The sequence below is a fragment of the Furipterus horrens genome, unplaced genomic scaffold (genome assembly GCF_987537825.1).
Source record: "Furipterus horrens unplaced genomic scaffold, mFurHor1.1.pri manual_scaffold_13, whole genome shotgun sequence".
In the NCBI taxonomy this organism is placed as follows: domain Eukaryota; kingdom Metazoa; phylum Chordata; class Mammalia; order Chiroptera; family Furipteridae; genus Furipterus; species Furipterus horrens.
Window position 1 is genome coordinate 21,171,583 of NW_028327183.1, and position 27,724 is coordinate 21,199,306.

General features: G+C 37.0%; 1 protein-coding gene across 1 annotated transcript in view; it reads left to right on the plus strand.

Moving 5' to 3' along the window:
• CNTNAP4 (contactin associated protein family member 4) overlaps positions 1-27,724 on the plus strand; it is a 236,289-nt gene that overhangs the window by 105,661 nt on the left and 102,904 nt on the right. Inside the window, exon 4 of the mRNA XM_090261235.1 lies at positions 18,193-18,340. Within this exon, the coding sequence (XP_090117361.1) occupies positions 18,193-18,340 (148 nt within the window). The remainder of the gene's footprint in view (positions 1-18,192; positions 18,341-27,724) is intronic.

Genomic DNA, 27,724 nt, shown 5'->3' on the forward strand with positions numbered 1-27,724 from the left:
TTGCAGTAAATAACCAAAAATAATAAGGCCTGCATTACAAAATACTAGTGTTACGGTCAGTTCATAAATCCTGTCATTTCATGAATACAATTTCATGGTTGTAATCACAAGCATTATAAATACATAAATGAATAAATGAACACATGAATATATGATGGGAGAAGGAGAGAGAGTGAGGAAGAGCGGGAGGGGAGAGAGGTGTGGGGAGAGAGAGCACGTGGCGGGCGGAGATTTTATGCTGGAGAAAAACCTGAGACTTATGTGGCACAGACTGGGTAACACCGTGCGCTGTGCTCCTGCCTCGCCTTCCTTCTCGCGCTCTCAGCCGCTCAGATTGCTTTCAGCTCGCAGCCACCATGCTGCAAAGAGCATGGCGTACATGCCCCTTGTGCATCTCACGTGAGAGCCATTTTTGGATATATCACTACAAACAGAATCACTAGGTAATAGGGTATTTGGGTATTGATGATTGACCAGAGATTGCACTGCACAGTGCAAGGGTGCTCTCAAGAACAGCTATACCAGCCTACGCTCCCACCAGCAAACATGCTGGTTCCTGTATCCCCACATCCCTGCCCACACGTGGTGTTAGTTATCCAGCTGACTTTTGCCAGCCTTTAAAGCACAAAGTGGTATTTATTTTTTAAAATAATAATGTTGAGCATCTATTCATATATCTGTTTTTTTTCCCTCTCTTAACTTGCTAAGTATGTCACCTTGGATGTCACTTTTCCTCTCTAAGTTTCAGTTCTCTCATCTGCAAAATGAGGGGAAAATGAATATCTCTCTCACAGACAGGTCATGAAATGAGTTAATGCATGGGACGTTATTCACACTAGGTCCTCAAAGTAGTAAGCTCTCCGGAGGAGTTATCTGTGTTGGTTGTTATTCTTGGATTTGATTAAAAATAAAATTTATCAAAAGACAAATTTAGAACGCATCTAGGGCATTGGGTTATTAGACAGTTGCCAATAATCAGAATTCAGTCTGGGGATGTTCTCCTGAGGTCACCAGAGGCACGGTGAGGGGCAATCCAGGAAAGCCACGCATCGGTCATGTCCAGACAGGGGAATTTTGGTAAAGGGAAGAGGCTAACGGTAGATGGGAGAAGAATAATATATTTTGCTTTTCCATATAATCACATCATTAAAAATTGCAACATAGAAGAAGTTATAAAAAGAAATTCATAAGTTTATCACTTTAAAAAAGCTATTAAAACATGGATGTATTGTGCTTATTGTTTTCTTATTATGCTTAACTTTGAGTTAACTTACAAGTATGCTGATCATACAATCCTGTATCACACCTAAGTGATGAAGGGAGCATGCTAATTTTTCCATACTCTGCAAAAATCACCATTTTAATTGATTCATAATATTCCATCAAGTGCCATGTGCCAAGGTAATTACATTTTAGTGCTCTGAACTTGAAAATAATTCAGTATCTTTAAAAATGTATAGCATAAATTACAAATTATTTTAATCAAATGGATTTAGATGTGCTCACATATCTTATGGTAAGCCAAGGTTCTTAATAATACATTATTTGTACAGCCCTATAGAGAGTAAACACTTCTAGTAGCGTTATCATCAAACTGCACTGTGATCTGGCCAGGCTGGCTATTATTACTGTGTGAGGGATGGAGGAGCCCAGCAAGGCCGTGTGTTTAAGAATATGCCTTAGATCTGACCTTTGGAAGAACCTGTTCAGGGGTCCCACCTGCAGTACATTTCCTTAATACATCATTCATTACTTCTTAAGTGAAACAGCTCAAAGTAAGTTTAACTTAGGGGCTGAATGAAAATCTTTCAGTGCAGGTGGGTGTTTGAAAAGCTTGATTAATCATTCTTAAGAAGCTCAAAATGTGGTATCTTTATATAAGGCTCTGTCAAGATTTCCGTGAGCATTAAATGAATATGTGGAATTGCTTAGCACAGTGAATAGGCATATTAAAAATTTAAGATTTCATGCAAGAATTGCAGAGTACTTTATATAAACACTTGCATTTTGAGTAGTTGAGAGATAATGATCATGACATTATGGTAAAGAATTTATGATGAATGATAAAAGCATTCTCTATGAGCACTCAGTCCTCACTGTCAAAGGTAATGTTAGATTACATTATTCTGGAAACCCCTGTGAAGCCACAGGAGTATTGTGTTTGCTCTTTCCCTGGGGTCCCTTAGTTCTGACCAGTATAATTGCTGAGCGAAATAAAATGGAGAACTGGAACTTTCAATATCATTAATTTCTAAACAAATTTTTTTTGGAAACATAATGGATAGCTCGTAACTGGTCCCCAGATTACACTTTTTTTCTTACATAGCTAAGCAATATAATTTATAAAACTGAAAATTTTATCAAACATAATTTTTATTACTACAGAAAACAGGGTTTTGTGGTGCACCGAGGGATTTTAAGTTGACTAGATACACTATAGCAAGTTTCGGGCCTTCCCACAGGAAATTTTCTAACCATGTAAGTAGACAAATGCTATAAAAGAAAGGCTCCCACACGCACTCATTCATTTACCCATCGCGGCAATCGCCGCCTGCACTTACCCCGCTCACATAAGCAAGGAAAAGAGCAAAGGAAGGCCCTCGTCCGTGTCCCCCAGCCATCACCCCAGCCAGTCCTGCCTGTCCACCCGCCCCATATACTCTCTCCTACTGTAGTATTTTGAGGCAAATCACAAACATCCTGCTCTCTTATCCTTAACTATTTTAGTGTAAATCTCTGAAGCAGAAAAGCCTTTCTTAAAATGGAACCAAAAAAATTTAACAATTACTTATTTACATCATCAAATTTCCAACGGTGAACTGGAAAATCCATTTGATTATTCTCAGTGTACAAATAAAGAGATAACTTTTCAAAGCCCTCAGTCTAATAAGAAGTAAAGATTTGTACTGAGGACAGTTTTTGTGACGCCGGTGCTGTTCCTGCACACGTGCTCTGTCCAGTATTGCCTCGTCTGCTCTCTCTTCCCCAGTCGGGACCCGAGTCCCTGGAGAACTGCTGGCGGGCATACATGTTCACAGCAGGTGCCCCCATTCTTATTTCTAGAGTCACGCTTTTCCTACCTGAGAGAACAGAGCCACAACAGGTCGCCGTGCCTGTCGTTCTTTTATTCATCATTGTTACATTTGTGGTTTAAGAACTGGTGGTGCAGTTTATTCTGGAAGAACTCAGGAGAAATTTTGAATGAATAGAACAATGGACTCTACATTGAAAATTGACAGAAGGTAAATATTATTTAAGTGGGAAATCATAAGTTCCAATAGTGCGTTGCTGGAATTCTAGTAACGATTGCCCTCAAAGTCATTCATTTTAGTTTCATTATTTATAGAGAGCTACGAGGCATTAATCTGTCTGGTTCCTTAAGGAAATGCTTATGGTTACTCTCTAAATTACAAATCTTGTAGTTTATTAAAATTCAAGTAAGCAGAATGTGAATACCTATACAGTATAATTAAAATCATGCAGTGCTTTAGAAACTGACTTCAAGGATTTGTACAGATATCTATAAACATTATCTGTGTTTAGAGTTTTGAAATATTTTTCAAATGTTCATTAACTATTCTCAGTTGCATTGAAACAGAAATAATATGGGTATTTAGGAATTTCTTATTGCTGCATGGTGCCATAATTACATTACTGAAGTATAATTTCCAAAATTTATATTCAAACACAAACTAGTTAAAAAAGAAATAAAGCTCTGCATTCAAGAAATTAAAAAATATTGCTTATGTAACTTTTCTGGTATTTTCTTGATATTCTCTGTCTGGAGATTAAAAATATCATCAACCAATAAGTATTTGGCTTTACCTCCTAAATAGGATTGTCACTTTGATAGAAGGACATTTAGAGGAGTTACTGTTTCTCTTTCAACTGTTTAGCCGGGAGACTCTGATATGCGATTGAGTCAGACTAATTAGCTGTCAGTGACACAGGACACCCTCACTAACTATACCTTACAGCAAGCACAGCACACTTGTTGAGGCTTATCTATCATGAGCCAGGGAAGTGTTCATGTCTTTATTGTACTTAATTCATACTCCAAACTTCAGAAATAATTATTTCTAGCCTCGATTCATAGATGAAGAAAGTGAGGTTTGGGAAAATATCTCATTGAAGTTTCTCCAGCTATTAAGTGATAGATCCCTATCCCTATTAAGAACCATGGTAAGACTTCTTTTTCAGGGTGAACCTAAGTCCCCAGGTCAAAGTTTGGGTATACATTCTTAATTTCTCTTTATTAAGAGAGGATTAAGGCATTATTAATCTTTTCCTTGTTGTTAAAATAATGATTATTGGGGCTTGAAAAATTTGTCTACAAAGATAAAAGAGATCTTTGAACATGGAATAAATGAGTTTGTGTTTTGTGTATTGAGGAGAGGAAGTATTTCCCAAATCTCAGGCATTCTAGCATTAAAAATGGAGCACATGCATTAAAGCATTTATGTTTTCTCTACTCTTTGCTTCATCATCTACATCAAGATACCCATGGGTATGTGAGCCATTCACTGGTTACTTTTGTTGTTGTTTTTTTGCATCTGGCAGTATTTCAAAAGGCAGTGCAAGTAGACAGGTGTTATTATTGATTAAAATAAAAACACTTTTGCGCCAGTCGCTCTAACCCAGTGTCTGCTGCATGCATTTTTATTCACTCTCTGCTCCCAGAGGACAGATGAGTCAGTCTCTTTGGTGAAGAATAGGGTAAGAAAGTCTGCACATGTTTTGCTCCCTGATTACATTATCGCTAAATAAAGTAGTACCTCTTTTGACTTTCTGTGTAATAAAACTTTAATTGTGTGACCAAATTATAAAGAATATGAAGGTCAAACAGCCCAAAATAATACCGCATTGTATTTTTGTCTATGCATTCTAAAAATACTTGGTAAAATTTTAAATTGGCACCAATTTTAAGTAGGATACTTCAGAGGCCATTAATCTTCTGTCTGCTGAGACCGGGATCACATTTAGGCACATCTCAGAAGTCACGTAGCTTCTCTGAGTGGCGAGCTATGAAAGTTTAGGTTATGATCTAAATGAAGACACAGTGCTCACCAGTTAAGTAAGGTATATAGTATTTAATGTTCTATACAATGTACATTACAATATACATTAATGTACATACAATATTCATTAATAGCATAGTGTATTTAATGTATGTTAAATAACAAATGGCAGATCCCTAAATGAGAGTCATTAACTCTAAAACCATGAGAAACAGTAAGGGCTGACTGAACTCTATCCACACTTTTTAAACATTTCAGTTTTTCAGATGAAGTATAATAAAGTTGATATTTGATTTTATTCTGCTAGAGAGGTTGGTTGATATTTTTTTAGTCTCTTTTTAAAACACATTTAAGTTTCTACTTGGGAAAATGATTAGCAATTCATTTAATAAATAAACAGCATTTTGAAGCACTCTGAAGGCTAATCAGTACATTAGAAAAACTATAAAAACATTAATAGAATGTAGAGGTAAGAGACAAATAATTTACTTTAAATTTTATAATATCTCTAATAGAGAACTCAGTTTTCTTTCATCATTGAACAATAGTTATTTTAATGGTAATGGTCATAAGAATGCCATTATTCTTTGTAATCTTAATGATGAAAAGGAAAGATGTTAATGGAGCTCTTTATGGCATAATGAGTGATAAATTATATGATATCTAAAATCCAAAGTTGAAAGGTATTTCTATGGTGTTCTTAATGATCTATTAAAAAGCACAAAAGTGAAAAATATAATTTTAATGAGGTATTCTTCAAAATCTTCTCTTTTTGCTTTTGGATAAATACTTGCAAATTTAAATCTTATCTTCACTGCCCTGTTTTCAAAAGTGTTAAGGACTTATTTCTTTTCCATATTTAGTATGATTATTTTCATTTAACTTTTTATGTTGAAGTACACACATCCAGAAAAATATGAAAGGCATATTTCTACACAACTCATTGAATTATCAAAATGTAAATTCGCCTACATAAATTTTGCTTAGGCCAATAATATTACAGTATCTCAAACAGCTCCTTTCACGCCCTCTTCCTGGTCATTACTGCCTCCCTCTTCGAAAGTAATCACTATCATCATTTCTATTGCCTGTTTGGAATTACATACTAAAGAAATCAATGCAATATATACTTTTTACACCTGGCCTCCTTGGTTAACATTATGATTGTAAAACACATTCATGTCGTTGTGTGTAGGTATAATTGACTCATTTTCATTGCTTTACAACATTTCATCATATAAATATGTCTGAATGCATTTATCCATACTACAAATGGACATGTGAGTTGTATTTTGGGACTATTCTAAATAATAGTTCAAAACAATCATATATCTGCCTTGTGGAACACAGTGCCTGCTTTCTTGTCGAGTACATTCTCACAATGGAATTGCTGGCCCGTAAAATAAATATATCTTTAACTTTGCAATCTTACTGGGATTTGTTTCTGCATATGATTTAAGGTAGTGATTAACCTTCTATTTTGTTTATTTTCCAGTCCATTCACCATGCATTTAAAAGAGGGTTTTTCCCCCTGCTCTGTATTGCAAATGTTGTCAAAAATTCACTCTTCATATATGTTGAATCTGTTTCTGGATTCTCTGTTATGCTCTGGTTGTCTGTTTGAGTAACTGTCTGCCAATATGACATTTTCTTTTTTCTTATAATATTATAAGACTTGATAACCAGCAAATAAACTCCTCCAACTCTGTTTTTCTTTAAGAGTATGTTGGTGATTCTTGTCCCTTTATATTTCTACTAACAGTGTATGAGAGTTCTTGTTGCTCCACATCCTCATCAGTATTTAGTGTTGGTAGTGTTTTGGATTTTGGCTCTTCTAATATTTATATATAAATTTTTATCTAGCAAATTTGCTAAACTCACTGTATAGAGTACAAATTTTTCTCTATATGGAATTATGCAACTTATGAATAATAATTTTATTTCTTCCTTTCCAATCTTTATTACCTGCTAAATATTTTTCTTATTGCACTAATGAGGTTATTCATTACATGTTGAATGAAGGGGTCTCAGCATCTCCTCTTATGATGCTTATTATAAGATTTATGTAGATATTCTTTACAGATTTAGAATTTTTCCTTCTTGGCTAAAAGTTTTAATCATGTTTAGATGTTAAATAAAATCAAATGCTCTTTCTGCATCTGTTTAGAAAACCATATTTTTTCAGTTAATTACATTAAATTATTTTTAAATATTAAGTCATCTATATATACTACTTCTGTAATAAACATGATTCAGCTATGATTGATTTTATATTTCTGTATTCTAGAATAATTTTGCACCTTTTTCAAAGGATTGTTGGTGCTATGTTTACAAATAAGATTAGTTTTTATTTTTCTTGTTGGAAGTTTTTTATCAGATATTGATTTCAAAGTTTACTGGCCTCAAAAAACAAGTTGGGGAGCATTCTGTTTTGCTACGTTTTGAAGGTGCTTATTTATAAGATTGTATTTTGTCCATAAATATTTAGAAGAATTCAATAGGGAAGACACCAGGGTCTGGAATTTTCTGCATGGGAATGTTATTTTAATTATGGATTTAATTTCACCAACAGATACAGGCAACTCAGATTTTCTCATTTCTCATCTCTTTTGGAAAGTTGCTGTTAGGAATTTGTTGACTTAATTTTCAGTATTATTGGCATAAAATTACTCAGAATATCTTATTATTATTCTAATGTGTGTAGTATCATAATAAGGTCCTTTTTTTTGCATTCCTAATAGCAGTTATTTGTGTCTTCTTTTTATTTTCTCTTTAGTCAGCCTAGCTTAGGTATCATTAATTTTACTGTACTTTCAAAGCCTTATTTTTATCATTTACTTCCTGTTTCATTCCTGGTTTTAATTTACTGTACTCTTTCCCATAATGTCTTACCATCCATCCTTAGCTCATTAATCTGCCTTTTTTTCTTTTGATGTCCCTGTGCTCAATAGCAGTGACTTCTCTTCCACTTGTGATATTGACAGTTTGGGTTTTCTCTTTCTTATTTTTCCTTGGATACATGACTAGAAATTTATCAATTTAGCAGACTTTTCAAAGAACCAGCTTTTGGTCTTTTCTTTTTTTCTAAATTTTTCTGTTTTTAATTTTACTAATTCGTGCTTTAATATTTATTATTTCTTTTCTTCTGCTTATTTTGGACTTGCTCTACATTCTCTAGTTTAACATGGTCACAGATTATTTATTTAGATTTTGTTTTTCTAATATATGCATTTAATGCTAGAAATGCTGATGTATTCCATGAATTTTGACAAATTGTATTTTTTATTTTTATTTAGATCAAATTTTAAGATTTTCACTTGAGACTTCTGTTTTAACTCTTGGGTCATTTCCAAATATTTGAGGACTTTCTAGCTATCTTTCTGTTACTGGTTTCTGGCTTAATTTTGATTTAAGAGAATACTTTGTATGATTTATATTCTTTTAAGTTTCTTAGAGTACATTTTAGAGTTCATAATGCATTCTGTCTTGGTGAGTGTTTCCTATGAGCTTGTATGGAGCTGTTCTCAGATGGAATGGTCTAAAATGTCAGTTAGACCCAGTTGGTTAATAGAGATCTACAAGTCTCCTATGTTCTTACTGTTTTTATATTTCCTTGGTATATCAGTTACTCCAACTATAATAATGATTTGTCTGTTTCTCCTTGTAGTTCTATTAGTATTTGCCTTGTCTATTTTGACTCTGTTATTAGGAACCCCTACATGGAGGATTGCTATACCATCTTGGAAAATGGATTGCTTTGTCATGTAGTGGTGGCTGTTTATCTCTGATGATGTTCTTTGTTTTGCAGTCTTCTTTGTCTGTGATTAATATAATTGCTCCAGCTTTCTTTAGAGCAAAGTTAATGTTAAAGTAAAATACAAAATGAAAACCAAGCTTGAAAATTCTCTGAGCAGACAAAACCATTTAAGCCACATAAGCAAAATTAAATCTAGCTTATTTCACAAACATAAGAGAAACTTGATTTGTTTTTTTATAAATGCCTTGATAATCACAAAAGAAACTTAAGTCTCCTTCTAAAAATGGTATAACATAATTGCTTTCAACCAATCCCCTATCATCTGATAAACCCTGTTGTAATAACCAATCATCTTGAAGGTTAAACAGCTTCCTCGTTTTCACTTTATAAGCCACTCTGTAACATCATGCTTTTTGGGCTTTATATCAATTTTGGGTTGAAAGCTCCCAGTTCTTGAACTGTTCTATTCACAATAAACTCTTATGAATTACTATTTTCTTGATCTGGTGGTTTTAATTTTACTGTGTCTGGATTTTAGCATGGTATATCTATCTCTTTACCTTTTAATTTATCTTAGTTTTATATTTAAAGTATATTTGAGACATTGCTATTGTTAATTTATTAATATATTAAAATTGCCCAATATATGCTTACTATTTTTTCTTCAAGCATTTATCTTATAACTTAGAATAAGAAAAATAAGTTATTTTTATCTTATCTTCTCTTATTTTATCTTACCTTCTTTTATTTTTTTTCTCAAACACTCTTCCTTTCTTGGTCAGAACCAAGTATCTGACCTCTATCATTTTTCATTATGCCAGAAGGTCTTGAAAATATTCCTTGCAGAGTGGCTTTCTAGCAATAAATTTTGTCGGTTTTTGTCTGAAAAGGTTTTTATTTCTTCTTCACTTTTAAAGGATAACTTCTCTGGCTATAGAATTCTAGTTTATTTTTACTTTTTTCAACATTTAAACTATTTCACTCCTCTCACTTCTTACTTACATGTTTTCTGTTGAGATGTCCAATGTAATTTTTACCTTTGTTTCTCTGTAGGTTAGTTATTTTTCTCTGGCTTCTATCAAAATGTTCTCTTTATCTCTGGTTTTTCTGAAGTTTGAAAAATGTTGTTATTCAGTATAGTTTTCATTTTGCTTTCTTGCCTGCTTGTTATTCTTTGACCTAGTTTGGTGTCTGTCATTAATTTGGGGGAGTCATTGACCATTATTAACTCAAATATTTCTTTTGTCCCCATCTCTCTTTCTTTACTCTCTGGTATTCTACTTATGCACATGTTGCAATGTTTGCCATTATCCCCCGTTCTTGGGTACTCCCTTCTGCTTTTTTTCTCTTTGCATTATACTTTGGAAAGTTTGTCTTTTCTTATTTTCAACGTCACTGATTCTTTTCTTGCTGTATTGAATCAATTGATTTACCCATCAAAGACATTCTTTACTTCTGCCACAGTGTGTTTGATTTCTGGTAGTCCCCATGGTTCTTTCTTAGATTCTTCATCTCTCTGTTTGTATTGCCCATCTGTTCCTGCATGTTGTCCACTTTTCCCATTAGAGCCCTTAGCATATTAATCACAGTTGTTTTAAATTCATAACTCTGATCATCCTTACATCTGTGACATATGGGAGTCTGGTTCTAGTGATTGTTTTGTCTCTGCAGACTGTGTTTTCTCTTGCCTTTTGGCATACCTTACAATTTTGTTGTTGAAATCTGGACATGTATTTAGTAATGGGAAGTGAGGTAAATATGTCTTTCATGTAAGGATTTATGTTGATATAGTAGGAATTGTGTTGTATTTGTTGTTTTCTATGGATGCTGTAGGTGCTACAAGCTTCCAATTCATATAATACCCTTGCTTTAGCCTTTCCTTTTGACTTTAGAACCTCTTCACAGACCGTCTGGGTTTTGCAATTCTTTCAGTTGTTCTATAGGAGTCTTGTTGGTGTGGTGGTATGATTTGAGGGAATGAGAGCATTCTATTATATTTCAATTAAATGTCAGTGTCTGTAGTGAGGCTTTGTCTTGAAACTGACCTTCACTAGTTTTTCTCTGATGGTGTAGTTCCCTGTTTCCCCTGGCCCCTTACTTCTTTTCCTAACTTCTGAGTTTCCAATTTATATCCTGTTGACCTGACTCCTGCTGATATACTTTTTCCTTTACGTATGACAGGGAGACTAGGGAAGCTAGAGTAGGAGGAATGTCCTTCTTTAATTGGAATAAGGCTCTGGCAAATACTTTGTCCTTGGACAAGAGGCCTTTGTTATGACATGTTGGCATATTTCACAATGATTACTTGCCCCCTTCCTGCCAGAGCCAGGAGGACATTCGTCCTGATCTCCACAGAGAACATGAAAGGGTGCCTGGAGGTAAGGCCCACAGAAGCGCAGGGCCCTGTAAGACTCTGGTCCTTGGGAGTTTCTCCTTCTCATGCTCGTCCACACTCAGCCTCCATGAATTCTTCAAAATGACCATGTAAGTGTTCCTGTCAGCTTATGATGCCAGTGGCTTCTGCTGTAGGTGCACAGATCTCCACTCTGATGCTTCGGATAGTCTTGTGTCACCATATTCAGGTGTGTGTGTGTGTGTGTGTGTGTGTGTGTGTGTGTGTGTGTATTAAAGACTATAAAGTTCCTTTAAGGACAGCTTTTGCTGCCGTTTTATTATTTTCTATTGGGTAAAGGATATTATATATGAAAAAACTGTACAGATAATTTGGAATCTAGACAGTTTTCTTTCTACAGAGTGTAACTACATTTGCTCCTTTAGACAGCAAGGAGCACTAGACCTCCCTGAAGACTGGAGGCTGAACTTCTGCATGCCTGTGAGGAGCCATCTCTCTCTGACTTAGCATTCATCCTAACCTGTAGGCCCTCAAAGTTCTGACGCAAAACCTGGGGGAGCTTACAGGGTATTCTCTCCTTCATGGATTTAAGACTGAAGTTTTGCCCCTGACTCTGGGAAGTTGTCAGAAGGTCTGCTGAGGGTCTCCGTGTCTCATTCTTTCCCTTTCAGGAATCCTTGAGTCACCTGTGAAGATAAAAGGGCCTCAAAGGTAGACTCCCCTCTTCGGGTTTTTGTCTCCCAGACCCTGGACATTTAGTGTTTTATTGTCTCTTAGTGCTTTATTTCCTATTTTTCATTTTGTACAACCTGTCTAGCAGGAGGGTTGTTCAGAATTTAGTAGTCTGCCACTACCATAACATGATGAATTTTTTAGTTAAAAGTTACTTTCCATCTCAATAAAATTTTAGTCTTCCCCGGAATTGTACATATATTATCCTAGTATAAATTTAAGCTTAATGGCCTGTTCATATATCTCCCATAAAACAATTTATTGCTGGGGCTCAACAATAGTTATGGACTAGAGGGCAGGCTGTATTTTACATGTGCTTTTTCTCTCTTGCCATTTGATCTTTCTGTCTTGAGAGTTCAAACCCTTCTATGGTGAAAGAGCCTAAACGGTTTATTTTACAACCCTGTTGTCTCCACAGATATAACATAATGGCTGACATGTGGGACCTCACTGAAATATTGTTAATAATGTATCCCTTCAAATAAATATTTTAAAGATATTGAATATTTTCTGCAGGATGGTAGAAACTTATTTTATATTAATAAAATTCTATACTCATTTTGAAAATTGAGATTTATTATATACACAGAACAAAACAACTTTCTAACTTGATTTCCAGACTCTCATTGCTATTTCTCTATTACAGTAAGTGAATTATATTCACACTCAAAAGATAGAATCAACTTTTGTAGATATAGTTCCAATGTCTTGTTCAACATATGTTTAGAAGTTATTCTTATCTGTGTGTATGTCAGAAAGTTTTCCACTTTTCAGTAGTTCTTATTTTTCTTTGCTTTTCCTTTGCACTTTTTTAGACCAAACAGTCTCTTGGGAAGCATACTTGGTTAATATTAATAACTAACATCACAAAGATCTGATTTCCATTAGACAGCATGTTGTTATGGTATATTTAGTGTCTCCTGTCAGCTGACAGTGTCAAAGTGAGTTGTAATTGGAAATAGGTCATGTGTAAGTCAAATATTTAAGTAATTCTCATAATAAGAGCGGCCAGGGCATTTTCATGCTTGCTTGTTTGTTGTGTAGAATTGCTACTAGTGTTGCTATTTGTCTTGGTGGGAGCTGAACCAAGTTTTACGTAAGTACAGTGTCTGCTACATAACCACACATAACGGGCCCCATGTTTCTGGTCTATTACAGCAGTACTTCGGATCCCCTGTGAGCTGCCCTGTGGGCATTTCTCTTTGTGTGTCTTGGTTTTCCTTGATGAGTTGCTCAATTAATATTTGAAAAAGAAATTAATGCTATCACACCTCTTCATAAACTTTAGAATCATTATGGGAATACTTAAGATCCTGTGAAAAACTTTAATTCATTAACTCCATAAATTATCAATACATTTCCAGATCATCTATGAACACCTCATTGAGTGTGAAAATCATCAGTTCTGAAAGAAAAGAAAAATGCAATTAAGGCTTTTAGATTTTTATCACATAAGACATATTGCCTTAATTTTACTTGTAGATATTTCATATATTTGATGATGTAATGGCATATTCCTTTACATTCTGTATCTCTTAGGAGGTTATCATTTATATGCAAAGTCCTATTGATTATTGAACATTTGCCTTTCATTTTCATTTTACTCCAATAATTTTGAGAAAATGTAAAGTTTAATAGAACAAATCCTTTTGTCTATAAAAGTCAACTGGTAGAGCTGTGTTCCAGTTCAGCAGTAACTTAAGTTGCATTACTCTCAAGTGTGTCAAATATTTTAAATATAAATTATGAGAAAAATGAGAAAGTCTCAAATAAAATATCAAATTTCCTCTAGGGTGAGTTGTTCGCTTTCATATTCTGTTAGAATGAGACCTTTTGATGGCTTAGCTAAATTATGGACTTTGGAAGAAGAAAAAAAGCCTGGAATTAAATCCTTACTCTGCCATGTTCTAGCTGTGTGGCTTTCGGCACTTAACCTCTGTAATTTCCATTACCCTCAGTTTCAAAGTAGGTAGAAAATGACTACTTCGTAGGGTTGAAGCAAATATAAAAATATAAAAGCTAAAAAATACATTTCTGCTGTCTGATGCTGAGACACAAACTTTGCTTTGAAGACATTTAGATCAGTGGCACAAAAGAGTTACTACTTATTTCTCTCTTTCCAAGTTAGCCCTAGTGAACTCTTCTTCTAAAATCTTTTCCCTCTCCAAAAAAGTTTTAAGGTAATACAGGGAGGGAAAGACAGCTTGGTTTACCCACAAATCAGAAGAATTTTCAAAAGTGCAACTTGAGTGCAGGAGGTGGGGGATCTGGAAGTCTGCATTTCTGAACAGCACCTCAGGTAATTCTGACATACAAGGTAAGACATGAGCATTCACATAATAATTTTTTTCACAGATATTTAAACCCATGGTTTCCTTTATGAATTGTGAGGGCATGAAAAATCTTTATAGCTTTGAGGAACGTCTCCTAAGCAAAGGACACACATTTGAAACCTGATAATATGCACAGGACTTTCCATTCATAGGGTAACAGAACATAAATCCCATGCCTCGTTCACAGACATTCTGAAAAAATGCCCATTCAATATTTGATTCCACAGCAGAATTTTTGTTATCTTATATAATTTATTGAGAAAACTTCAACACATGGAGCAGAACAATACAAATAATGTTCAGTTAAATATACACGGGTGGGTGAAAGTAGGTTTACAGTTGTGAGTACACAAAACAGAGTTTATTCTTGTATTACTTATTAATTATTGTATTATTTATTTCTGTTATAACTATAAACCTACTTTTGCCAACCCCTGTATCTAATTAATAGTAACGGCGCACAGTTTCCCAATGACATTTATCTTAGAAAGTTTATTTAAGGTACCCAGAGCACTACTAAATAATGTTTCTATCTGCTCTGTCACTGTATATACTTTCTATGTCTATGTCTTACTAAGTATTAGAAAGTAATACATGCTCATTAAACAATGTAGATATGGCCCTGGCTGCTGTAGCTGAGTGTGTTGAACGCTGGCCTGTGAGCCACAAAGTCACTGGTTGGATTCCTGGTCAGGGCACATGCCTGGGTTGCAGGCCAGGCCCCCAGTTGAGAGCATGCGAGAGGCAACCTATTGATGTCTCTCTTGCACATTGATGTTTCCTTTCCTCTCTGTCTCCCTTCCTTCCCCTCTCTGTAAAAAATAAGTAAATAAGCAAACAACTAAATAAAAATTTACATACGACTGAAACATGCTAACTAAAAACCCCATAGCCCCCGCCTCACAATTTCCTTCAACCTTTGTAAGTAAAAACTCTTAAAATTTTGAATGTGCCAAGATATTTTTATTACATATACAAACTAAGTATCTTATATTTCTTCTTTATGTTCTCTATATTCAAATAACTCAAAATCTATCAGGGAAATGTGAAAGGCTGTTATTTGTAGACCTCCCATTCTATTGCCGCTGTCACTATGCGTCTTTTCTCCTAATCCCATAAGATGCTGTTATCATCATAGTGGCATCTATCTAAATCTAGGAAGTTACATTAATTTTGAAAAAATGTGAGCTCTTTTGGAGCTAATTCATCATCCAGCTGTTCATTGAAAGAAATCATAATTAGGGGTAGTATTAGCCTGCGAGTGGCACCCAGGAAAATAGAATCAGAGCATAAGAGGGTCTGATTAGGATTGAATGTCTATAGACCATTTTCTCAACCCTAAATGCACATTATCCTGATTTAGAGAGCCAGTAAATACACACACACACACACACACACACACACACACACACACACACACACACACACACCACTGTCCAGGATATGAAATTTATCAAGTGAGATAGAATGGAACTTTCTAGAAGGGTCTGGTTATCAGAGTCCAAATGTTGGTGGGATTGAGCAAAACCCTCCTATTTGTGTAATGAGAAGTAATAACTACAAACGTGGACCTGCTATGTTTGAAACACCTTGGATAACGATCCTCGTTATGGGAGATAAAGTGCACATTTGCATTTGATGTGCCCTCAGAGGTCCTGTAATTGAGAAATCTGCTGAACTTTCTTTTGTTTTTAACCCCAGCCTTTTTCAAATGTACACACACAACAAATACCTTATTGAGAATCATCTTGAGCCAAGCTGTGTCCTAGGTGCTGTGGATGGAAGCCTGTCAGGGTCCCTGCTTTAATGGAGTTTTGACTTCTAGTGTGATAAAATAAACAATAAATAATAATCAAACAAAAGAAGAGCCCAAGTAATGAGAATATAAAGAAAATAAAACAGCAAGCTCAGATGCAGGCCTATTAGATACACTACTCTAGAAGCTGGAATCAGAAAGGGCCTACCCTGGGTGGTAATATTTTGACCAAGGCCTGAACTGACAGGGACAACTGGCCATGCAAAGATCTTGAGGGAAGAATCTTCAGAGAGGAATGAACAGCTCTAAGGTGGACCGAGCTTGGCTTCTTCAAAGAGGTCAATGTAGCTCAAACAGAAGGGAGGATTTTGCCTAAGACTGTGTAGGCTTGATAAGGAGTTTGGATTTTGTTCCAAGTGGTAACAGAAGCAGTGGGGGTGTGCGGCATGATTTAATTTACCTTTAAAAATCCTACTGAGCCCTGGCTGGTGTGACTCCCTTGGTCGGAGTGTCATCCTATGGACTGGAAGGTCTCAGGGTCTGTTCCCAGTCAGGGCACATGCCTGGGTTGTGGGTTCGATCCCCAGTTGGGGTGCACATGAAAGACAGCCTATTGATGTTTCTCACATAGATGTTTCTTTCCCTCTTTCCCTCTTCCCCTCGCTCTAAAATCAATAAGCATGTCCTTGGGTAAGGATAAAAAAAATCTTACTGACTGCTCAGAGTAGAAGAGATTTGGGATGGGGACAGGGATGGGGAGAGGGAACAGAAGAATAAAAAGGTGAGGAAGAGGCCATTGACATTGTTCTGGTGAGATAATGCATGTGGTCATAGCTAAAATAAGATGTCCCCATTTTTGATATGCTTTGGGGGTACGATCACAGAACTGTCTGTGGTGTGTGAGCCTGAGAATTGGGTATATGGGGGTATTGGTGGGAGGGTAGGATGTAGAGAATTGATTGATGAGGGGGATCAAATCAATCAAATTAATTTGACTGTGAAACACCCAACCTGTTGTTTTTTTAGGTATTAGAAAATATTTTTGTAAATGCTGATAAAGGGGTACTTTCTAGTGAAGTAGAAAGAAAAGTAGGCAAATGAAGAAACTCCCTGGGTATTGGTATTTCTAATGCATTTGCCCTTGCCCATGTAATCAACGTGAGGTGACCTTATTTGTTGATCCAGTTTTGGTAAGAGGATACAATTGAGCCTGAAAAAGGTAGTGCCATCATTCCTTATTTTGTTTCTACATATGCTGATTGTTAAAGTTAAATAAAAGAAGGAGCAGGAGGAGGAAGTGAAACAAATATATAAATTTTTGAGAACAAGTTCTCTTCATCCTCACTTTTTCCTATATGAATCTTTACAGTGTATCCCATAGGAGAAAACAACACTTGCTTAGATGTTAGGTGCTGCAGTATGTGGGTGTTGCAGGTGAGCTGTGTGTTAGGTAGGTGCATCCTTATATTGTGGAGAGAACAGAGCTCCTAATATTACTATGTAATAGTTTTACCAAATGCCAGAGTTGCTTGTTTGTTTATTTCCCTACCTGTCTGACCTTTAATTTCCCCACTGCAAGTTGACTATGCTAATTTAGCATCATTCTCAAGGTCTTCCTAGTTTTCAAATTCTAGAGTCTGTAAGTCTAATTACAGGTCGTTCCAAATTATTATTGCTTCCAGTTTCCCTTAACAATTTTTAATGTGCTTATGCAGCAGTGTAGTGAAGTTTAACAACCTGATATTAGAGTGTAGTTCTGACTTGAATGCTGGGTGATACATTTGTTTATATTAATGATGAGTAAGATGAGAAAGTGAACCAACAGAGACGTGTCATAACCTTACTCATTCATCAATGATGTGAGCAGCTTTGCTGATCATGGTTTTTGAATTCTGGAAGGTTTTTTGAAGTTTTTGTGCTATTTACAATGTTTTAACTTTAATCTGCACTTTATAGAAAGAAACTGTATTGAAGGTTTCATAGTGAAAAGCTGGCTTAATGGGGATGGTGGAGTTTAAACTACCCTGAGTGTAAAGAAAAGGGTAGGCAAGAGCACGTGCTGTGAACAGGGAGACATGGGGATAGGGAGACATGGCAGCACACTGTTAATCCGATTCTCTCGAAGAAGTTACCCGTCGCTATAGTAAGAAAGCAAATCAGACATCGCTCACTGACATTCAAGGTGACGAGGTGAAATGAATATGCTTTGGGTACAGTGATTTCCTTCTTTCCCTTTCTTCTAGGGTTTTTCAGGAAATACCAATGCAGACAGTGTTGTGTACTACCGACTCCAGCCATCCATCAAAGCCAGATTTCTGCGCTTCATCCCTTTAGAGTGGAACCCCAAGGGCAGAATTGGGATGCGGATTGAGGTGTTTGGATGTTCATATAGTAAGTGATTGTTTATCTAACACATTGAAATAGATATCAAAAGAGATGATTTAAAAGCCACACTCCATGCAGAAATTGACTTTACAGATATGTAAAGAGAGATAAAATGGAATGGTTTTTGTGGAAAGCTTTTTGTGTGCCAAGACAGCTTTTATGTTTTAAATCAGAAATGGAAGCATTTTGTGGATAGATAAATCCATATAGAGATAGGTAAGTACAGAAGACATGTTTGTAGATGTATGTGAATTTATTTATCCAAACTTAATATTAGTGACTAGATCCTCACTTTCAAATATTAGAGCTTCTCTCCCACTGGAATATATTGGCTGTTTCATTTGGGTACCCTGTATTTCCTAAAAGAGACAGTGTTCTGTTTAGTATAACCAGTGATCTTTAGGAGGCCAAAGGATGTTTTTTTTCTCCTCTAGCCTAAAAATAATGTACCATGCAACTCCCTTATGCTGTGCTCTCGACGTAAATTCATAGAAAAGGTAAAGACCTCTGACAAAATCTAATTTGTGTTTGAAATACTTTCACATGCAAAAGTAGAAATCACAGATTTCACTTAGTCTCCTCTTAATGAAGCACTTTTATTGTATCTTTCTGTGGGGCAGGGACCTAAGTGTTATTGATAGTCCACTTCAAGCCTCACTGTCCTGTTAGATGCTCTTTTCTCCTAGAACAGTGAGTTTGTAAGTATGATCTACAATCACCAGATGAACAGTCTGAGGTTTGGAGAGAGTCAGTAATCTGCCCAGTATTTCATGACTAGTACACGGAAGCATCGGAGAAGAGTCCGGGGTGGTTCAGTTCCCCTGCACTGTTATTCCTCCAGTAAACCTATCTTATTTTAGCCACTAAAGCTTTCTTCACACATATTTTGTCACGTTGTGATGTTAGTTAAGTTAGGTTCTGGATCACTTTATTTAAATACGTGCAAGGAAGGCATGTCATACAGATGGCAAACAACTTGTTGCAGCTAAACTGTGTCAGACAGAGAACCCTGTTGTACAGATTTCATGGGTCCCTGCATTTTCAGTGACATTTCTGGTGTCACTGCCTCCAGCAAGCATTCTCTCTCTGCCAGGGCCTATAGGATAGTAATCACAGTATTGATATCAAGAGTAATAATATAAATAACAATAGTACTAATATGAATAATATTAATTTTTATCATTCTAAAAATAGCAAATTTTTCTTGAGTGCTTATTATGTATCTTCGCTATATTAAGCAGTTAATTATTATACAAAAGAGTCCAGATAAGTATCATAAGATAGCTACTCCATCCCCCCACTTTGCAAATAGGGAGATGCATGCCTAGAGAGGATGGCCTGCTCAGGCTACACAGATAGGAAGGGCAGAGCTGGTGTGCAGCTGAGCCTGCCAGACCAGAACCCAAGGTCATGCTCATGTCCCTCCAGCTGCTGAGTCACAGTGATGAGACATGGGCAGCTTGCTTCCCACCATCTGCCCAACTGCCCGCTGGTTTTCTTGGCTGCAACAATTCAGCTTTGCCCCTCCTGTTACGTGTTAGTTCCTCTCTTCACAATTATCACACTTAAATAAAATCACCCCTAAAAATAATCCCACCCCGAATTTCAGTTTTGGAGCACAGACTCCAGTTTGTCTTACTTGTCTTTGGATCACAGTGTTGAGCATGATGGACAATTTGCACAACAAACTTCAAAATGCTTCATATTTATAGTTACTTTCTCTCCTTATTCAGAGCGTCCACCTTGCAGAATATTTATTTATCATGTATAATAATAGCTAATGGTGATGGAGTGCTTACTCACGTCAGATACAGTTTTTAGAGACATTCTAATTTAATCCACCCAAATCACCCATCGAATAGTCTTAGAAATGCTAAGGAATTTTCACAGTAGTACACACTTAGTACATATTCAATCTAGGATGTAAATTTGTCATTATCGATGCTGTTTTTCTCCAGCCACTCATACTGTTTCTGTGGAAGTAACTGCTGAGGGTCAGGTTCCTTTGAGTTCTCTGTTGCCATGAGCCTAATGGGAACTCAAATCTCCCCCTACTTTTATTGATGTGAACCCCTGGGGAACATTCTTTTCACTCGGACTTCATTTGTTGTTTCCTGGGGTGAGCACAATGCCCCAGTCTTTAGTTAGCCTTCTTTTTTCATTGACCCACAGTTGCAGTAGCAATACTGGGAGCCAACATGACCTGAATGCAAACATAAACACATATGGTAAAATGATTGGATAGGATTCAATGTAAAATGATTGCTGTATAATTTTGGGTAAAGGAGAAAAAAAGTAATAAACTTAATGGGAAAATACTCTCATAGATTACCTAAAATGCCCACAGAATGGGTTGGATGAGAGTGCTTTATGGGATTGTATTTGATCAAATTGACTTTAATTCCTCTATTACAACCTAGTCACCCTTGATAGCATCAGCCTTATGGAGTATCAATGTACTGAAACATGGTACCATATAAACATCCTTTATTAAACACTTATTATGTGGCAGATACTATCCTTTCTGGGCATTTTCTGATTTACTCCTAACAACATAGTGAACTGGAGCATGAGCGTCACCATTTTATGCAGGAGAAGAGCGGACAAGCGGAACTGTCGGTGGAGGGAGGCCTGTGCCTTGCTCGGGGTCACTTGGGGCAGACATAGTGGAACCGCTGGCTTCCTCTTTCCTCAAGGAGGAGCTGCAGGCGCTCTCAGCACGGGGGCACAGCCGCAAGGTTTTGTCTGACACAGCCCAATCTCGGGCCAGCCTGGATTCTCCCAGGAGGTACAAGGCCATTCTCCTGCGATCCCTATAAAAAGGAAAGTGGGGTTGGGAGGTGGGCAGCATCACTCTCCTGGGTCTGGTGGGTCCATGCTGGCAATTAAGTGGACCTCTTAGGAGCATGAGGAAGTCCTGGAGGGCTGCATGCAGTGCGCCGCCTGTGTGTCTTGACTCTAGACGCGTGGGAAAGTGAACCTTAGAGAAATAAAGAAGCTTGTCCAGGATTGCACAGCCTGTGTTAGATCTAGGATTTAAAATCAGATCCATCACTTTCCAAAGCCAGTGCTCTTCACAACTAGATAAATCATACATGCATTCACCTTTTAAGTATTTTTTGACACTCGTTGAAAGAGAATTCCACTAGGTATTGGGATAGGAATTATTTTATGTACTATTTTTTTGCTTTCTAACGCTAGGTTTATTAACACAACCCTTTTACTCTACATGCCAAGTACAAACACAATGTTATCTAAGCTGTTACAGAGTTATAAAACTCAAAACATAAAGTTTATAGTACTGACTGTACCATAAAAGCCAAAAAAGTGATGTATGCATGGCAAGATAACCCATAAGACCACCATGAAGAATAGTTGCCACAGTGGGCCTGTGATGGCCCTGCGGGGCTGGCTGTCACCTTGCTCACCGATTGAGAGAAAGAGGAGAGAGAGAGAGACAGGTGGAATGTAGGTGTGTGTGCGTGAATCTGTGTAGAAGCAGAACCATTTACGGTAACTAATATGGCGTGTTTGACCCTTAGGTCAGAAGGGGCACTGTTATAAAAATTATACAAACTCAATGCAAATTATTGTAGCATGAGTGTAGAGGGTGTGCTAGGAATAAGTGATTGATAAATTGAGATTAATGTAGGAAAAATTATAGCAGTAGATTTTGAAACTAAGATGTAGACATTTCACATGGGAGGCTGGGAGGATAGTCCAAATAGGCGGAGGAGTGTCTCCCAGTCAAGCATAGGAACAAGGATTGCTTGGGGGATCATCTGTGTGTGAGAATGGTCATGCAGGCTGAAATGAGGGGTGCAGACTGGAGGCAGCAGTTCAGTTAGGAGACTTCTGAACTCACTTGTGAAGGGACAAAAGAGAAGGCCAGGATTCAGGAGAGAAGGTTCTCTTGACTTGCATAAGACTCAAAATATGCGGAGGGTATCAAATCAGGAGAGCTTAGTGATTGTATTGAGGGGCACTGACTTTTCAGATTTTAAGAACTATCTGGAAGGTGCTGCTATTTACTGGGAGGGGGCACAGGAGAAAAACGAGTTCCGAATGGGCACAGGATAGAGAATTAATTCCTTTGTTGATGCAGTTGAATTCAAGTGCCTGTGAAATTGGACGGTTGGAACTCTAAGCCCTCTGGATTGAAGATGTATAATTGCAATCTATTTAAATGTCATTTTTTGTTATTAAGTCACAACATTTCTACTTTTTGTGTTACTGTTAATAATAAAAGTATGAAGTTCTGGGTTTGAACAACGACTCATGTCTTTGAAAATCAGAAATGCTTTTCTATCATAATTAAAACAGGTTCTTTATACACTTTCTCAAGTAGTGTGCATTTTTATACCATGTGCTTAATACATGTGTTTGCCGAAGTTAAGGGAGAAGCTGGGCCTGTGAACATCGCAGGGAAAGTGGCTATTGTGAGAACCACAGGTACTTTTATTACCCTCTATCCCAATGAGTTAAAGTAGTAACTTCTTATTAAGGAGCATCAAGTGAATGGAAAATCCATATCAAAGAGGATGTTTTACTTTTATGTCAGTCAACGTGAAGTTATTTCCTGAGTAATGAGAGAAGTAGGAGCTAAATTTTCTGGGTTCAAAGGGAAAACGTACATTTCAGATGTCTTCGCCACAGCAGTTCTGAACATGTTTACAGACCTAGACAAGAGACGGCGGTGAGGAAATAACGTGTGGAAGAAAGAAAATGTTTGATGATAAAGAAACACTGCCCTACTAAATGTCCCAAAGGAAAGTAAGCAAAGGCAGGGAAAGGAAAATAACTGGGCGACAGTGAGTCTGAGGTGTCCTTCCGAAGTGGCAATTAAGCCACAGGAGATAATGTTTCTTAATCAGGGATTAATTGCTGAGACAACTGCCCTGAGGACATTTTAAGTTTCTTTTCTCTAGTTCTTATGTAAACATCCTTATTTTTGCAATCCATGGTCTTCCCCTCCTCATCCTCTGCAGAATAAGAACATCCAGCTGTCCAGCCATAGTGAACTAACTTTCATTTCTCTCACATGCCAAGACTTTATGATTTTTGTAGACTTAGGATGTTTGGACTATGGTTCAGGCAATTGCCATGCATCCAGCTTTCCTTCTTCCACCTAGATAATCCTTCCACTCATCACCTTTTCTCAGCATAGGATTCACTGTTTCTGACAGCTTCTCGGTGGTACCCAAGCAGGTCAGAGGGCGTTTCCACCGCTCATGGATCAGCCGGCCTGCTCCCAGTCCCATCGCGCTCACCTTACACTCTAGGGTAGTTGGATGGTCCTTTTTTGTTGTTAGTCTTCTGTGCTAATGGAGGACTGAAAGGAGGGGGCAAGGGGAGCCTCAGGAAGGGTTTTCCCATCACCTGAGTGGTGTATTCAGCCTGGTCAAGCTCAGGCGCAGAACACAGGGAGAACTGAGTGAGAAGATTGGAAGAGAAGAAATGGATAGAGGTGTTAAATTGTGTATATTGCTTCAATGCAGATTTTAAGAGAAAAATCATGGGTCCTATTTAATAAATGGCACAAGTCAGTAATTGCAAAACTTGTATTCACCTTTTTAAAGTAAAAATATGCATTTAAAAATGTGAAAATATTGAAAGTTGGGACTACTTACATCAGTTAGATTTCAGTTTAGACAGCATGTTAATAAGAAATATGAGAAACTGACATGAGAGGTACAAATATTCTCCTGAGAAAAACCCTGGTAGGGCTAGGTAACTGTCTTGTCTTTTCAGGATGCTAATCTCTCATACCACATATTTGGTTTGGGGAAAAAATGAAAAGAATGAATTTGTTAGATTCACTGTAATGAACAGTTATAATTGAATTCAATACCTGTTCTTTAAGCTACTTCCACAAGTTAATTGCCAAAATCTTGACCCACGTGAATTAAATATAGTCCTTGCTCTCAGACTGTTTATCAGCTAATACTGTAGCTGAGCAATTCCATTTTATGTCAAAATTTACGACAAAGATAGATTCTGGTCAGCCTAAAATCAAGAGGGTAAATTCTCATTTTTGCAAAGTTTATAGACTGAAGATTTTAATTTAATGATGAGTGAAGTTATGTTAAAATTAAAATAAGGTTAACTATTATAATACCAGGAAATAAGGAAGCTATAAAAAACCCATCAGAATTATGTCAAAAGAGCCAACTGAGGAGGCTCCCACTGACCAAAGATGGAAATATTTTAGCATTAATAAGGATAGTACCTGCAGTTCTGAAACATATTCAAAATATTTAAGTGAGTGGGTTCATCATAATACTAAGAAGATCTCATTGGTCACTTCTGAGAGATATTAAGGAGCCAGCTCATTATTTTGAAAACTAATAAATGAAAGGAAAACATCAACATTTATTCTGCTTTTCCCATCTAATCTATACATCAATGTAACCACGTAGGAGACTAGAGGGAATTTCTCTGTTAAGATATATTCCAGGTAATAAATAAAGAATGGATAATAGAATTAGTATAAGCCCACTTTATAAGCTTAAATATTAATAGACCAAGTCAATGATTAGAAAAGTTCATAAAAGGACAATTTGCTTTTTAGTACCAGTCGTAGCAGAGTAGCTGTTATTGGACTATCTTGCTGCCAATAGTGATTATAATTCCTGAATAAAATACATATTTTAAAAACTGCTTTGGGGCTTTGAAATTCTACTTAAAACCAGCAAAAACTTGAGAAGACTTGATTTTTGAAATAAGGAAAGCAAACTCCAGGAGATACACATTTAACTGACTTTGTCCTAAAAACACATTCCAGTTTGCAGGACATCATAATGCTTTTACTAGGCTGAGGAGACAGAGGTCAGAATTCAAGGTTGCCAGAGTGCCTAGAAATTGAGACTGGAATACAAAAAGGAGGGAGTCAGAGCGGGAGAGACTCAACTGCATACAAAGTTCCCTTAAATCCTTGGCCGGTTCCTGAATTGCATATGCCCCAGATGAGACCCCAAGAACCCAAGGAGAGCAGGAAGTGGGGGATTAAAGTCCTAAAGATCTCAGCATCTTTGTAGTGCTGGAAAGACCACTTCTGGAACTTAACTGCTGCCACTGTAGAGGAACTTGTTAAATTCCTTGGGCCTTTAACTGAAAAAAACCAGAAAAGCATTGCCTTAGGAGTAAAGACCACACTTGAAGGCCAGGTGTTGTGCCCTAGGGCAAAGGATGAACCAAAAAAGGCCTCTCCCAGCAAAGCTTGGAGCCACCTTTTCACTAGGTCAGGGTGATATGCCAACAATTTAACTCCCTGAGGGCCCCTTCCATTCTCTGCCTGCCAGAACTAGCCCCCCCTCCCCAGTCTCTCCCACCCTGTCGGCTCTCCACACCTTCTCCCTCTTCCCACCTGCCCTCCTTTCCTGACCCTAGACATTTGCCCAGGCGGTCATCTACTCAGCTTAAATAGCACTTCCTCAGATGTCATCCCTAATCAGCAACCTAATTTAGATCTCTCTGTTCAAACCTCTCGTACAACCCTGTCCTTTTCCTTCATGCTCCACTTAAAACTTGTAATTATATATCTACGTGCAGGGGATGAACTGCCTGGTGTTCTTTCCCTTCAGACTGGAGGATCCATGAAGATAGAATGCGTGCGCTCTTGCAACACCAGCTCCTACTGTAGGACATGGTATAGTACTATTTGTTAAATGGATGAGTTAAGAACATCTGATTAGCCACAACATAAGCCATAAAATTAATAAATATATAAAAATCACAAATTTATTATACAGTAGCAATTGATTAAAGGAGAAATACCTCTGAGGTGAACATATGAGATTTCAAATGCTTGTTATTGTTAAATGATAATACAAATCTTAATAATTGTTAAGGCCTTTTGATACTTCCTTATGATACCCACAGCTGTGTGTGTGTGTGTGTGTGTGTGTGTGTATGTATATGTATGTGTGTGTGGTATGAGAGGTTGGAATTATTCTCCGCATATTCCATAAGGAAATTGAGACTAAGCACGCAACTTCTGTAATATTTATTATAAAAATTATAAGAAACAGAAATACAACTTGCATCCTCCAGTGACACACTCTATTGTCCTTGGCACAGTAGACGTTACCAATGTCAAATCTATTTAAAAGGCTAATTTCGACTGATGTTTAAGGGGCAGTGATCATGTTTGTACCTGTGACCTCCTGGAGTGTTGTCACTGACCTGAACTTGGGCTATTTACAGCCACGATAGTAAAGTCACCTTTTCCCTGTGGTTATATGCAGCATTTGGTCCTGTGTCTTCTTCCTTTTTATTGAATTAATTTTAGTTGTCTTAAACTTAAGAGTCCCTTAAATCATTCTGTGTTTTTTAATGCTACTATGCAAAAATAGTACAACCTATTTCCTGTCGATTTCTCCAGTGCTTGGTTTCTTTCCTCCATCTCTTTAAAACCCGGTTCAGTAATGCAGATCTCAAGTGCCTATACATCATGCTGTTGCTTTATTATTTCACTGTATAATAGTTTAACGGTGACTTAGTCTGATTTATGTTTCTTAGAAGTCAAAATTGGACCTCTGTTCAGTAACTCATAGGTAGTAATTTTCAAATAAATGGTATGGTCAGTGTTTAAGGCTGATTTCATCTTTAAGCAAGAAGAGTTTGGTTCATAGCTCTCTGCAACGGTAGCACTCTTTTTCCATTTCTGTTTTTGAGGTGATTTCTGAAGAATTAATAGAAGACCCTCGTGTTTTTTTCTGTCTTTCATGACCTTCTAATAAAGTCAATTGTCTATTATTCAAGAATTTGTTTTCTGGATTACTCATTTTCTATTCCTTTTTTTCCTTTTAAGTGTGTTAGTCAACTGACCTCATCAGTAATGTGATGATTCATAGTTTAATTCACAGAATCAATTTCTCTCTGAAGCATCTTTCAGGGACAAGTCACTACCACCTCCACAATTTTCTGCAAGTATTGCTTACAGTATAGTAAAGAAAACATATTTCTTTTCCATGGTACAGTTCAGTATGCAACGAGCTTGTTCATTTTCAGAGAATAGGTTTCTGTCACCCTCTTGTTCTTCTTGTCAGATAACGGTCATGCTGTCATCTGCCCCAGGGTCACCCAGGAACCTGTATGCCTGGGTATGGCTCAGGCAGAGCCCAGGATGTTGAATGTTTTTGGAGACCCCCCAAAGAGATTCTCCTCGGTTGATTCTAACACCGTGGGACCATGGACCTCAATTTAAGAAACCATGCTCTTCGATATGACTTTCTTAGTAATTCACTTGGAGGGTGGGGAAAGCATTGTTTTTTCAAATGATAAACTCATCATTTGAGAAGCTTCAAACTTCTGGAGCAGAGGTAGGATGCCGGGGTGAGGAGCGGAAGATGTGAAATATGCAGAGTTGGGAAACGTGCTGCTCATGGA